This window comes from Ambystoma mexicanum, chromosome 13, assembly GCF_040938575.1.
Source record: "Ambystoma mexicanum isolate Mex_15411 chromosome 13, UKY_AmexF1_1, whole genome shotgun sequence".
In the NCBI taxonomy this organism is placed as follows: Eukaryota; Metazoa; Chordata; class Amphibia; order Caudata; family Ambystomatidae; genus Ambystoma; species Ambystoma mexicanum.
Window position 1 is genome coordinate 780,915,270 of NC_090938.1, and position 15,329 is coordinate 780,930,598.

At 46.7% G+C, this 15,329-nt stretch overlaps 1 protein-coding gene across 1 annotated transcript in view; it reads left to right on the forward strand.

Annotated features, from left to right (window-relative positions):
- ABHD16A (abhydrolase domain containing 16A, phospholipase) overlaps window positions 1-15,329 on the forward strand; it is a 307,026-nt gene that overhangs the window by 154,537 nt on the left and 137,160 nt on the right. Inside the window, exons 10-12 of the mRNA XM_069635119.1 lie at window positions 13,714-13,777; window positions 14,277-14,326; window positions 14,422-14,545. Of these exons, the coding sequence (XP_069491220.1) occupies window positions 13,714-13,777; window positions 14,277-14,326; window positions 14,422-14,545 (238 nt within the window). The remainder of the gene's footprint in view (window positions 1-13,713; window positions 13,778-14,276; window positions 14,327-14,421; window positions 14,546-15,329) is intronic.

The window sequence follows — 15,329 nt, forward strand, 5'->3', positions numbered from 1 at the left end:
CTTTATTTAATAATTATACAAAACATAATACAACTGATTAACAACAGAATGGGAACAAGCAAAAGATTACTCCATATACATCAGTGCAACAAAATGCAAATTGCTACTAAAGTAACAGCTATTCATAACGAAATCCGAAAAACATCCCCACCCTCCTATCTCATGGCAAGACGTGACAACACAAAACACGAAAAAAAGGACAAAACATACACCCCAACCAATCCCCAACCTCAATATCCACAAAATAAACCAAAGCCTACACCTCATCCAAATAAATCCCTGATCCAAATAAATCCCTGAATGACCCCCATCTCTCCTCGTACTCAGTTTCCCGATGTTGTCGAACTGCCTGAGTCTTCTCATACCAAGAGAGCGTCCGCATATCCGACACCCAGTTCTCGCTATGTGGCTTCTTCCAGGACTTTTTCATTTTTACCTGGACAGAGAGACCCTTTATTTCACTCTCTTATGTATTTTGTGATTTTGAACACTGTGTTTCTTTTGATTGTGGAGTCTGACAAACTCCATAGGCATCATCTTTACATTGTGCCACACAGCACCTTCAGTGCAGTGGCACAGGGAAGCCTTTCGGATTTCCCAAAGGTTTAAATACCTTCTCTTGGATACACTCCGGTTACCAAGAGCAGTAAAGTGAAATTGACTTTACTTTAACATTTGAAACTTTCTAGACCCAGCACACACTATCTTACAATAGGGTGCTGGAGGGGTTACTTAGTATCCCCTTTGTCTAGCTTCTCATGTAACATTTTTTATGTTACTCTTTTCTCACTGAATGGCTGGTGGCAGTGGTTTTGTTTTAACTACCATGGTGTGCATTTACCGCGGGCTGCTTTCGCAGCTACAGTAATCCACCCAAGAGTGCCATGTTTGTCAAAATGCCAGTCTTCTTTTTTTGCTATTTATTTGTGGAAAGTTCCTTCTTGAGATTTACTCTGCGCGCCAAACCAGGTTTGGTCTTTGTTCATTTTGCCTTTGGCGGGATTCGCGAGTGAAGCCCGCTTCTGGCTCCAGGGTGTCAGGTGCAGGCAGGAAGTGAGGGAGGTGACCGAACCTCCCTGTGCTTAGTCTCCTAGGAGACCCAAATGCACTCTGATGATTGGCCGGCTGACTGTCTGGCAAGGACAGCCACCCTGCTGGGTGACTGACAGCTAGGCTGGAATGAATGGGAGAGAACTGAATAAAAGGTGAGGCTTTTGGCTTGGAAGGCAGTCAACCTCTGGACGAAGGAACCGAAGAAGAACTTGAAGAGGATGCCTGCTGCAACTCCTGGACCATTGGTTTGCCTGGTGAAGCCCTGCTGCTGTGCCGAAACGCCAAATTCGCATCGACAGAGAACTGCCAGGACGACTTCTCCCCTTGAGTTGATGGGACCAATCAACTCCAAAGTAAGCCACCTGGACATCCATCTTGGTGCTGGTTGAATTTCCACAGAGTTGCTGCTGGAAACCATATAGCCCGGGAGAGGAACATCAGATTGTGTGCGTTTCTTTTAAGCTGGCCTAGAAGATCCTCTGGCCTCCCAGAAACCGGGACTGACCAAGCCTGAGCCCCCTCAACAGAGTGCGGGACCCCAGAAGCAAGGAAAGTCCATCTCGACAGCCAGGAACCGCAGTGTTGCTATTTGCGGTAGATGCAAGGAGCTGAAACATTGAACAGCCACTGAAAGTGGTTTGCCGGTTGCGAGTTTTGACCGTCCCAGTGTATTGCAGGGGTCCCCCAAAGTCCTCCCTCTTGTCCCCACGACTGAGGTCCAGGAACAGTGAGATCTGCAGGGCTGCACTGGAACAGAAGTCATCAGCGGCATCTTTTTCTTCATTTCTAAGGTACTGTAAAAAGTCTGAGAGAACATCCCTCCTTACTGTGGAGTGCTTGCAACTTCTACAACTCACAAGTCTAATCCGCTTGTGGCCCTACATTTGCTGCTTCTTTTCAGCAAAGGCGCCTAAGAACTTGTGCAAAGAGTTTTCCATTTACTTACCAGACGTGCTTCATCCTATACAAAACTTTTGCCCATTGACTTTGGTTTAGCCTATTAAATTGTATGACTCTTCTTGAGGGATCCAAAACTATTTGCCTGCTTAAGAAAATTTGTGGTCTCTTGTTGTTCTAATAACCTTTGCCTTTTACCAACTTCTAAGCATATTCTAAATGCCTGTTCCCAGCACCCAAGCTATAGAAGTCACCTGTGGGTGCAGGTTGTGCCATCCCAAAAGGGTCTTTACTGATTTAGAAACTAAGAGTGTACAGTATTTGAAGTGTATTTGTGTGTTACTATTATATTGCTCCTTTCTGAAGAAGGCTTATTCTAACTGACTGATAAATTAATAATTGTTTATGCAAGAAACCTTGAGTGTAAGAGTTTATTTGAATACTTGTAACTGTGAATCTCTGTAACTCCACTTCAGCTCGCATTGACCCCTCTTGAGAGGCGCCTGGCCGCTCAACACACTACCAAAACTGTTGTACAAGTTTAAACCAAAGGTTGGGTTTCCTATACCTGTAGTCAGAGTTGTGTGTAGTGGTCCCAGAGGGTACTGCATACAAACTTTGCCTAACAGTCCATCTCTCTCTCGAGTGCTGCCACAGGAGTCCGCTAGATGTCCTCCCTTTGGTCACCACAACCAAGGACCAAGAACAAGGGTCTGCTGCACTGCAACCAGAAGGCCTCCAGCTGGAACAAATTCCTCAGTTCACAGCTACTGTGGGGTTTGGGGTACATTAATCTTTTGCCATTTGTGGTGCTTCCTACCTTGGGGAGTGCTATTTTTCCCTCTTTAGAGTTGACATCAACTCACTTGCACTGGCCTGTGATTTTTCTTTTCAAACTACTAATTGACAACATTCTCTAAGAAGGAAGCATCCAAGCTTTAAACTGGGCCATGCCTTTGGCTGTCCTGGCTCCCTAACGGACCCTTTCTGAACCTATTGGCTTTAGCAGTGATTATTCCCCCTACAGGTTTTAATTGTTGAACACTATTATTGCTGGGATAAAAGACTGCCTGCATCCCTCTGGGAGAATCAAACTATTTTTGTAGAATACCAATATGCTCTGATTTAACTATAACTTTTCCCTCCCTTATAACTCAATACGGCAAAGGTGATACAAAATAAGTGTTATTAGTGACCTCAAATGACGTCACTCTTTGCTGGAAAATGTATAACATATTAAAGAATAATCACCTGCTTTATTTTTCTCTTTTTAAATTGAATCCTAATTTGGGATTAATGTTACTATTAGTTGCTGCTTTTTAAAGAATGCTTTAAATATCTTTGTGTATATATAAATAAATATTGACACTATAACTATAAGTGCGTATTTACTGATACCTGTATTTACTGATTTCCTTGTACAGCTCTACAGCTCACATTTGCCCCTAGTGCGACTGAGCAGCAAGGCTTATCTCAGCCTTGCTGCTCAGTCACACTACCAACTTGTGTAGTACAGGCGTATATCATAAGGTGGGTTACCTAATACCAAGAAGATAAGTCTTGTGTAGTCACACACCAGTTGGACTGCATCAATTCTTAGCTAACAGGCATGTGTACCTCGAACATCCACGTGAAACCTGTTGTTATTGCTGTTTCAGAAAATGATTCTTTGTAAGAACCCGAAAGGACGAAGTCAGAGGGTGCTGTTTTCTAAAATGGGGTCATTGGTCCTCATTACAACTCTGGCGGTAGCCGTGCCGGTAAAAATTTCAGGCTTCCGCCAGAGTTGTGTATTTTTTCTGGTGCCTGATAATGTGGAATCACTGGGGGAATTACAGCCCCAGTGGTCCTTGAAGCCAGGCGTTGGGAAAAAGTTACTCCCCATTCGAGTCCCATAGGACTCGATGAGAATGGGGAAGATGGTAGCACCGGCACCATTCATAATGGTGCCGGTGCTACCGTCAAAGTCTGCGAGCGGGTGCCTTTCCTCCCGCCATGTCAGACCTGGCGGGCGGGAGGGCATCCGGCCCGCAAACTTCTACTCTGCCAGTCCGGTAACAATGGTGCTAGTAAGCCTACCGGCACTGCTGTTGCCGGACCAGCAGGTTTGTAATGAGGCCCATTGTCATAACATGGTCTTGGTTAAACAGTCTAAACCAAGTCGGGTAAAAGGTTCGAAGACTTTTGTTTTTTCTTTTGATCTTCAAAGAAATAATAGGTAAATCAATTTTAGTCAAAGGTCCAGTTGTAGGGTGTGCTGGGGACACGGTGTAACGGTAGATTTCAGATACGGATTCAGGGTCGAGTAGACTGTGGTTCCACGCTATGAAAGACCATTCCAGAAGTCTTTAATCTGGACAGCCCAGGCACCACAGGATAATGGCCAACACAGGTCTCATAACGGCCAGAGAACCACCCCACCCACCCAGGACATGACAGACGGTCAGCAACGATGAACACTGCAATCAGAGGGCAGCAAGCAACACTTGTCGGCAGTAGGCTGTCCTGCAGGGAGGCCTGCTCTTCAGGTTTGAGAGAAACATCTGCTGGAAGACTGGTCTTTGGTCACAAGTAGACCAACTATGGAGTTTCAAGTCAACACTTGGACCAGAGATTAATACACAAAGATGCCCCAGATGAAGGTGGTGAGCTCACACAATGGTTCTGTGATGCTTCTGAAGGCAGGATCTGCATGCAAGGGTCTGGACTGTTTGGTTCCACTTACACAGGGTCATTGAACTGACAAGGGCCTTCTTGAGGTTGATGCAGACAGGCAGTGCTTTGACTTATAATGGATGGTGAAAAAGTAGGCAAGGTCACAAGGAAACAAATATGTATTCACATAATAAGCATAAAAAACTGTTAATACTTTAATTCATGTAAACCAACAAATAATGATTAAAAACCACAAAACATCGTGGGAAAACCTCCCTAAAGTATAACAATACAGATTTGTTCTGTTGTCTATGTCAATGAATAATACGAGAAAAACAGGACTCCCTCCACGTGATCCGAGGTTCACGAGGAATAAGGCTGCGATTCTCTGGGACATAGAATAAGATACTGAAAAATTAGAACGGACAACGTTAAAGTGCATTAACTCAACATTAAAGTGCATTGAGTCGACTACAAGTTGTGGGGACAAGAGAAGCCTATCAACCATGTCACCCAAACATCCTTAAATAAGTAGTTTCGACGATTGAAAGCAGTCTAGTCTCAAAGGACTGATTGTCGTCTTCCTCAGGACGAAGCACTCAAACAGAAATAACAAGATATAACCCATTCAAATTGGTAGTAAAAAGCTGTCGGAGTATCGCAACTAATTCTTGTATGGAAATATTCTTCTGGCAGCGGTTTTATGATGATGAAAAAAACCACACGTTCGTAGTCTCAACCCAAAGAAAAAACACTTGGCGGCAATTTCTTGTAGTGCCAAGCTCACTCCAAACGAACAGACGTAAACCAATTAATCTTTTACTGTTTACTTGTGCAAAGTGTGGGTGAATACTTTGCATGCGTGTATAGGATTGTTTTGGAGCTGGTTATTTACCTTTTGATTTTACCGGTCTACAGTGTTTTTAAGGCCATATAGAGTATTGTTGTACTGTCTAATTTGATGTGCGTGCCCTGTGTCTGGCTCACCCCCATATCTCCTGAAGTCTTGCCTTTCTGCTCTGCTACACCACCCAAGTGTCATTTACTCTTCATCAACTAGTGTGGTCTTTGAGAACCCTTGTGCATGGCTGGCTCCTAGAATCCACCTGAACAGTAAACGGGCAGCAGCGTTCTGGGAAGTCTGCATACAGTCCATGTGGCATTAAACCTACAGTCCCTGGTTTGAATCCAGTCATGGCCAACTCAGCCCTTCATCACCCCGAGGTCATTGAGTTGGGCAATCATCACTCCTTTTACCAAGCGCTAAGATACAATTGACCTTTTTAGTGTCCACTACATAGATGGTATATATTATAACTGATCTTATTAGCACTAGTCTTCGCAGTAAGAGCAATGCTGTCCAGGCCAACATCGTGTCAGTCTGCCCTGACCTGAGGTTTCTGGGCTGTCCCTTTTGGTCTCTGTCCTGGTCAGCATTTTTGCCCATCTGCAACGCCCTTCATCTGCCTGCTCCTTGCTTAGTGAATGATCAAATGGGTGTCCAGCTGGAAGAGGCTGAAGATAGGTTTCTGATGTTTGTTAATCTGCTTAGAATCACATGCTGTGCATAGGTCCGACATCCAGTGGTCACTGCGGAGTATTGCATTTTGTTTTTCGTAGTCGAAAAAGGGGGACGTCGACAAGGCGTGTCTGTAACACTATCCCTATAGTGACGTGCGTTGTACCCACAATCCCTCACGCGTCGAGGTCCCTCAGATTGTTTTTTTCCGCCCAGCTTCTGGTCGCCTTACGCGGAGCTCCTAGAGAGACATTGCAAATACTTACTACGGACCTCAGTCCTTATTTATACTTATTATATTGTTAAAGATCCCTCCCCTCGACGTTAGCTGTGAAGCTGTTTCTCCGCCGAGCAAGTTTTCGACAGAGGGGAAGAGACGGAGGAGATCCTTCGGCGCTGCCGAACACGTGGCCTGGCCTCGCCGGCCAACATACAGTAGGGAGAGTGGGGGTTCGAACATTTATCTTCTCTTTGAGAATGTCTTTCTTTCTCCCCTATCTTTCCCTTGGGGTTGTTATCACCAGTTATTATTGCCTCAGCTATGGAGAGGACACCTTTTAAGTTTTGCCCACGCTGTAGGGGCAAATACACTTGGAAGGATAAACACAAGCTCTGTAATTGTTGCTTGCCCCTCGATCATAAGGAGGACAGCTGCGCGGCCTGTAAGCTCTTGAAACCAAGAACTCTTAAAGAACGCAAAGTTAAGAGGTGGGCGGACTACGCTATGTCGAAGTCAGTTTCCTCACCCGCCGCCGCTGTTACAGAAAGTGACGAGGAGGGTGATAACTCGACGTCCGTTACGGAAGTCATTAACCCCCAGAAGGAGCGCTTGCGCTCCTCGACGTCCGTCCCCGGCCCCGACGGGCTCGGCTCATGCCCTGCTTATGGGGATGAACACCCCGGCGACAAGGACGCACATAGACCCCATAGGCCTAAGCACACAACCCACAGCTCTTCTTCGTCGAGGACGAAGGATCCATCAGCGCCAAAGGGGACGCAGGGCACTCCGGCGTCTACCTCAGACCGCAAGGGTCTCAAGCCCCACCCGCAAACGCAGTCGCGACCAGCGATTGGGCTTTCATCAAACACGGGCGCTACCTCAAAATCATCCGACGTAACGCTCCATAGAGCGGCTGTCGAGGAACAACGCGTAACGCAGGCAATGTCGACACCAGAGCCCTCTACTGACAAACTCGTTGTCGAGAGCCTGGCGAGAATTGTTTCCGAAGACAAACGTAAGCGGACGACGAAACAAACGTCGAATACCACACAAAAAGCTATAGAAACGCCGAAAAAGCACAAGAGTAGCCAGGAACTGCCCCCTTCATCTAAGGGCACTTCTGAACTACCGGAGGGCTTTTCAGACGGCGACGGAAACCTTTCTTCGACGTTGTGGGAGCGTTCTAAGCGTTTTGAAGGTGAAAACACTGATTTCCCCCCTCTAGACTATTCAGGGGTCCCCCATGAGACCCTTGAAAGACTCCATTCTTGTATGGAGAAAATGGAAAGGTTTTTGGGAAGCCAAAACCCAACCACACACAAAAGACAAAGAGAATGGCCCCAGGATGACCCTAGGGTCAAGATTCCTAGGCTGTTTCCCCCTTCTACAGACGTATATGACCTCACTGAAGAGGAGCAATACCTCCAGGAAGATGAGGAGTGTTTGGGTGGAGAGGAAGAAAATGAGGAAGAGGGGTTTGAAGAAGATCCTTACACTAGTGCAGGAGCTTTTGAAGAAGATACAGCTACCTCGCAGCCCTGGCAATCCCCATCAGTGCAGCCTTGGCAATCCCCATCAGTGCACTCAGACCCTGATGTCTTTCACCCTTCTCCTCCCAAGGATTCACCTATTGGAAACACCTCTCCCATAGATGACCAACCTTCACTTAATGCACTATTGCGCAAGAGCAGGGCATTATGAAATAGACACAGGGGAAACTCTTCCTGACATAGACTTTGTAGAGAAAGTTATTAAAGAAAAAGCCCCTGTTAGTCAGTCTATTTCCGCTCCTGGCTTCTATATAGAGAAGAATAGCTCCTTCCCTTTCCAATCCTGCCTTAGTCAGAGGGGTCAACCCTCGGATAGAAAAGCTCTTCAGCCCTTCGTCCTCTGACCCTTTGTACATCAGAGGACATTCTATCCCGGACTCCCTCGTAGTTACTAATACAAGAAAAAGAGCGGGGGTACCACTATCCACTAGTGAGGCACCACCTGACAAAGAGGGCAAGAAGCTCTATGCACTTGGGAAGAGAATCACGACCTCCGCCGCCTTCTCAACTAGGATTGCAAATAACAATTCCCTACTAGCTAGCTACGCAGATGCACAGTGGAGCAAGCTGCGCAGCGAAGCAGAAGACGCACCAGAACCCCTGCGTTCACGCCTGTTAGCTATAATCTCAGAGGGAACTCTTGTAAACCAGGGCATCGTAAAGAACTCCTTAGATGCCGCAGAGACGGCTGGCCGTTCCCTGGTTCAGGGAATACTTCTCAAACGCCATGTCTGGCTGCGCAATTCGGGATTTAAGCCGGAAACCCAGGCTTCCCTGATAAATAAGCCCATAGAACAAACACATCTGTTTGGGAAAGCAGTTGATGAGGCCCTAGAACATGCGAAGAAAGAGTTTGATACCATCAAGACTCTTGACCAAATTTCTAGGCCCCCTAACAGACGCGGCTATGGCAATAGACGCTCCTTTCGTGGCCAACGCCAGCAGCAAAACCAACATCAATTTTACTCTGCTACCAACTGGCCCTCCTACCAGGGTAACAACACCCAGTTCAGTCAAAGAGGCCAACGCCGTGGCAGAGGAAGAGGTCGCGGCTCCAGCCCCAAAGGTTCCACGCCCAATACCAACAAATGACCCGAACATTCGGGTCCCCTCCCATGCATCACCGGTCGGGGACCGGCTAACATTGTTCCTATCAGCATGGGAGGGAATATCGTCAGACCGCTGGGTATTATCCACCATAGCCCACGGATACTGCATCGAATTCAACGGTTCCCCGAAGTACAGACCCCCACGGAACCTTCGGGATAGCATCTGCACCAAGGGTATTTACGAAAGTACTGGCAGTGGCAGCGGCCCACTTGCGCAGATTATCCATCCCGGTTTACCTGTACCTCGACGACTGGCTCATAACAGGGGATTCTTACGAAACATGCTTCTCCAATACCCAAAGGACCGTAGACCTTTTGTCCCAACTGGGCTTCTCCATCAATGAAAAGAAGTCCAGCTTAGACCCCAGCCAAATCAAACAATTCCTAGGGGCTCTAATTCGAACAAAGGACGGCCTCGTCTTCCCCTCCAACGAGAGGGTCCAAAACATGCTGTTTCAGATCCCCCATTATGTGGCAGGTCGAGAGGTGACGGTACGCAAAGCAATGCGCATGCTAGGGATGATGGCGTCATGTATTTATTTGGTACCTCACGCGCGCCTGCGCATGCGCCCAATGCAAGAGTGGCTCTACAGCCAGTGGTGTCAGGCCAGCGGACAATGGGACGATCTAGTGGTGGTCTCGCAGGCCTTGGTTCTCTCGCTACGGTGGTGGACAAAAGAAAACCTGTTATTAGGGAAAACTTTTGCCACACCCGCAGTGGAAGCCACTCTAACCACAGACTCATCCCTCACAGGATGGGGGGGGCTCACCTATCCCATCTGACTGCTCACGGAGCGTGGACTCCGAGCTTAGCATCCAAGCATATAAACCTGCTGGAACTACTAGCGGTGTTCAAAGCACTGAAAGCCTTTCAGGAACACCTACAAGGAAAGACAGTGATGGTCCTCACAGACAGCCCCACAGCCATGTACTACCTCAACAAGCAAGGGGGCACTCACTCTCCAGGACTGTCCAAGCTGTCCCAGAATATATGGAAGTGGGCTCTCAAACACATGTTCCTACTAGCACAACATGTACCAGGGGAACTCAATCTGCTAGCAGACAAACTCAGCAGAGACTTCCCCCTGCCCGAAGAGTACGAATGGCAATTGCACGAAGACATCGTCTTAGACGTCTTCACGCAATGGGGATTCCCAGAAATAGACCTGTTCGCAACTATGGAGAACTCACAATGCCAAAGTTACGCCTCCAGGTACCCCCAGAACCAGTCCAAGGGGAACGGTCTGTCGATTCAATGGTCAGGGAAATTTGTTTACGCCTTTCCCCCGACTCCCCTTCTCAACAAAGTGGTGCACAAGATGCACCAGGAGCAGGTTACCATGATACTAGTGGCCCCAATGTGGGCCCGGCAGCCATGGTTCGCTCACTTGGTGGAGATGTCCCTATCTCCCCCAGTGAAACTTCCCTGCCCGTACAACATGCTGTCACAGGACAAGGGCAGGACACTGCATCCATGCCCTCAGACCATGAACTTAGCCGCCTGGCTCCTGAGATCATAGAATTTGGACATTTACAACTCCAGCAGAGATGTATGGACATCCTCAGGGAAGCCAGAAAACCTAATACTCGCCACTGCTATTCTAGCAAGTGGAAAAGATTTGTCATCTGGTGTAGAGGTAAGAGCATCAACCCGGTTGACTGCTCTCCCACTAACATTGTTCTGTACTTGACCCATTTACTGGATTCAGGTCTAGTGTTCAATTCCATTAAAGTCCACCTAGCGGCACTTTCTGCATACACCACTTCCCAACTTAAAGTGTCGTGGTGGAAGATACCAGTTATCAAGGCCTTCATGGAGGGGGTATAGAGAATACACCCTCCGATAGCTAACCCAGCTCCCGGATGGGACTTAAATGTGGTACTTTCTAGACTCATGGGCCCTCCTTTCGAACCCATGCACAAGGCAACTCTTAAAGACCTAACCTCCATTAGGAGAGTAAGTGAAATACAGGCTCTTTCTGTACTAGACCCCTTCGTAACAGTTCACAAGGATAAGGTGGTTCTACGCACACACCCAAGGTTTGCACCAAAATTCATCTCGAAATTTCATGTAAACCAGTCAATAGAACTACCAACGTTCTTTCAAAACCCTTCCAGCTTGGGAGAAAAAAGTCTGCATACACTAGATGTACGCAGAGCTGTCATGTTCTACATGGAAAGAACCAGACCATTGAGAAAGACTAATCAGTTATTTGTCTCTGTGGCAGCAGGAAGAGAAGGAGATGCAGTTTCAAAGTCCACTATATCCAGATGGATTGTTCAATGCATCACTCTCTGTTACACTCTTGCTAAGAGAGAACTACCCTTCAAGCCAAGAGCACATTCCACTCGAGGCACTGGGGCTTTCATAGCGTTCATTGCAAATGTTCCCCTTGAGTCCATCTGCAAAGCGGCTACCTGGAGTTCTGTGCACACCTTTACAAAACACTACTGTCTAGATGCACACTCTAGATCTGACTCCCAGGTGGGACAGGCAGTATTAAGACATCTTTTCTCTACTGTTCCTTCTCATAACCCACCGCCAACTCCGGGTACTGCTCGCTAGTCTATGCACAGCATGTGATTCTAAGCAAATTAACAAACATCAGAAGACAATGCATTACTTACCGTAAAAGCATTTCTGATGGTTGTATCTGCTTAGATTCACATGCGCCCACCCTTCCTCCCCGCTCGGATGGAAGGAACATAGACATCCTTTTCTATATTTCTCTCTTTTCTGTACTCACTCATGTCTAGAAGGCTCCCTCAGGGCAGAAAAATACAAACAGAGGGACCTCGACGCGTGAGGGATTGTGGGTACAACGCACGTCACTATAGGGATAGTGTTACAGACATGCCTTGTCGACGTCCCCCTTTTTCGACTACGAAAAACAAAATGCAATACTCCGCAGTGACCACTGGATGTCGGACCTATGCACAGCATGTGAATCTAAGCAGATACAACCATCAGAAATGCTTTTACGGTAAGTAATGCATTGTCATTCTTGTCCTGCTCAGTCACTAGAGGTGACCCGTCATCCCGGTGCCCCTCTCACTGGTGGACAAGCACAGTTGGTGCATGTCATAGGTGACATGACTATACTGAGTCTTCCCTGACCAGTAGATACTCCTCTGTCCTTGTTACTTTGCAAGCAAGGCGCTTTATAGGGGAGTCCTGGGATTCACCTGCTCATCAAAGAATGTTCTACTCTTGCACTGGTTTAGCATAGGAGCACAGAGGCTGAGGTATCGTGTTTTGCAAGACTTGGCTGCTTATTCTGCTCTATGAGGGGGTTCTCCTGAAGTTCAGAGGGTTCCCTGGTTGATTGTTCATTTAGCTGCTGTTTATTTACCTCGAAGTCCGGTACAGTGAGTTTATTTACAGACTGCTTGTGCACCATTTCAGTGCTGCAATGATTTTTGTTTAAATTTTTCATACCCAATTTCTTTAATTTGTTTACAATTCTTGCCTTGCGTTTCTTACTCCTTGGACCGTCTAGATTTTAGAAGCTTGATGGGAAGGTTGTCGTGTCTGTTTCTTGACAAAAGAGCAGATGTCCTCCAAAAAGCCAGAAATAGGCATTTCCCGGGCTTACGAATGCGGTCTTGTATTTCTCCTCTTTCCATAGTACCTTTTCAAAAATGTTTGTGGCAATAAGTAACACTCTAGCAGCACTTCTTTCATAGTGTTCATCACTTCTACAGTGTGGGTTGGTGGATTTTTACACTTCTGAACTGTTCATACAAAAGTTTAAAGAGTAGCCTGTGCTCAAAATGTACTTCAAACTTGTACCAAAGACCGCTTCAGAGCTGAAATCCCTGTGATCCAACATGTCAACTTCTAGACATGAAGATTGTATCAAGATAACCCATTTACCGGACAAATGGCTTGAGGAACTCTTGACTTATTTGTTGCTGTTTCGAACAATAAAAGGTGGCTCAAAACTATGATTAGTAAGATGTATTGTTTTATGTGTAAAGCTTTATTTCACAGTTAACAGACTTCTTACATGGCGAGTGATGGCAAGAGTGGGAACAGCTGTGCATGGAAATATTCCACTTGAAGAGATCTGAAAAATGGCAACCGGGACATTTCTGCACTTGGTCGCTAAGCACCCCTGTCTTGCGGTTGCAAGTCGGAAGAATTTGTTCAAGCTGTCCAGTAGGACTTATACCATTGAAGACTAGGCCTCACAACCTGTCTTCTTGGGTCCACACTGACTGGTGAGCCATTCAAAGCATGTGGAACTATGGAAGATTCCATTTTGGAGAAGAGAAAGTTGCTTATCTGTAACTACAGTTCATCGTTGTTGGTATCTTCCATACATTTGTGCTACCATCCTCCTCTCTGGTAGGCATGTATTATACTGTAAATAAATAATCTAAGTCTGCGTCCAGCGGATGGAGCTTTGGGCCCATCAACTTATTGGTTGTAGTGAAAAGGCATACATTAAATGGATGGGCTACCAAGGTGAAAGTAACAGGTGTTTAAGTGCACCAAGGATTCCCAGCCCGATGACTACAAATATTCCAAGCATGTTTATCTGTGAAAGATGCCTATGCTTTAGTAACCACTTAGTAACTTCTTCATCATTCCTCTTTGCTTGCCCTTTATATATCCACTCTTTCAACCCCCTTTTCACTAAAAACAACCCCCTCTTCAGTACAAACAGTTTGCATTTCATCTCCTCCTTTTGTCTGCCCATGCAGGTGATCTGTTGTGAAGGGAATGCCGGTTTCTATGAAGTGGGCTGCCTGTCGACCCCTCTGGATGGTACAAGGACTCTTGTGATTCAGAAAGGAGGGATGGGGTGATGAATAAATACTTCCTGCCATTCCTCCTCCTGGTGGATGGTCGGCCAGAAGGCTCAATGGTAGTGCTGTGTGACGTGCGAGAGTTGCATTCAAGACTGGTGGAGATCAGCGTGGCTTTAGCAATTCCTTGTTTGAACTCCTCCAAAGGATGATAGTGGTTGAGCCTTTCATTAAGGCCCACCCCTCCCAGGGTACAGTGTGTATGCTACTCCAAGCTTTACTCGAGTGGGAACGCTATCACTCATGTGGGGCACAGCATACCACATGTCTGGTCTAGACCTTCTCCTGCTGCTTCAAAACTATCCCCATGTCTTGTGCTGTTATGTATCATGGTGTGTTTGTGTTCGGTCGAATATGCCCTGGTGCCATGATAAATGAATGAGTGGGTAAACTGTGTAACACGCGGAATGCACCTAGTTTCCTTTTAATCTTTTGTGTTTAACTTCGTTTCCTTTCAGCTGGCTATTCGGTTCTTGGTTGGAACCACCCTGGGTTTGCAGGAAGCACGGTGAGTCAGTACAAAAGTCTGCTTTGTGATTTTTATGTTTGATGCGATCTTGCAGAGTGGACATGAAAACCCTAATTCTTTTGGTCCTACCTCAGGGGGTACCTTTCCCACAGAACGAAGCAAACGCCATGGACGTGGTTATCCAGTACGCACTGAGCAGGCTGGGCTTCCTTATCGAGGATATTGTGATCTACGCCTGGTCCATCGGTGGTTTTACCGGTATGTCTTTGGGTGCAGCAATCGATTTTAATATGCAATGAGCTTTCCGTTCCGGCTTTACAGCACATGGCAGTATGAAAACTGGTATCGATTTCATCTCCTTCAGTCCCCAGTTACAGTTCCACATATTAATTTATCCTCAAGCTAAGTGAAAGGCCAAACAAAGTAATTTTATCTCCTGTATTTCAATCATTCTAACTTTTTTAAGGGCTATTCATTTTCACTGGGGAACGCTTTTCTCAAGTTGCTGGACTGGCATATGTCCGGATCCGATGGCCTTATCCAGTGAATCGTCTGTATTGTGTTGAAAGAGGACTGTAAATTTAGCTACATGTGTCTGTCATGTACTGTGGTGAAGTCACACGCTGGAGGCCATAGGGTGAGATTCAGGCTTTTTGGACCAGGGACCACCACCTGCCCTGATACAGGCCTCAGAGGATGTTTATGGAGGATCTCCAAGGTCCCGCTGCCCAAGCCCCTACCCTTGTGCGCAAGACCTCGCCTCCTGAATGGAAATCTCCGTGGCTGCCTAAGAAGCTTCTTATTGGGGTGAGAAACAGAGCTGGAACGAGAAGCAAGCTGCATAATTTTGATCAACTTGGTTGTTGCTGCTCACGGGCTCCTGCCAATGTCTGAAATTAGAAACAATGTCTCGGAAAGATAAGTTGACAGGCTTCACATGCAGTTGCCAGAGCATAGGCCAATGGCAGAAAAATTGCATTGTGGCAGATGCATGTTTTGTAGCCTTACCTAGTGAAGCCGGGGGGGGGGGGGTTTGGGGGGA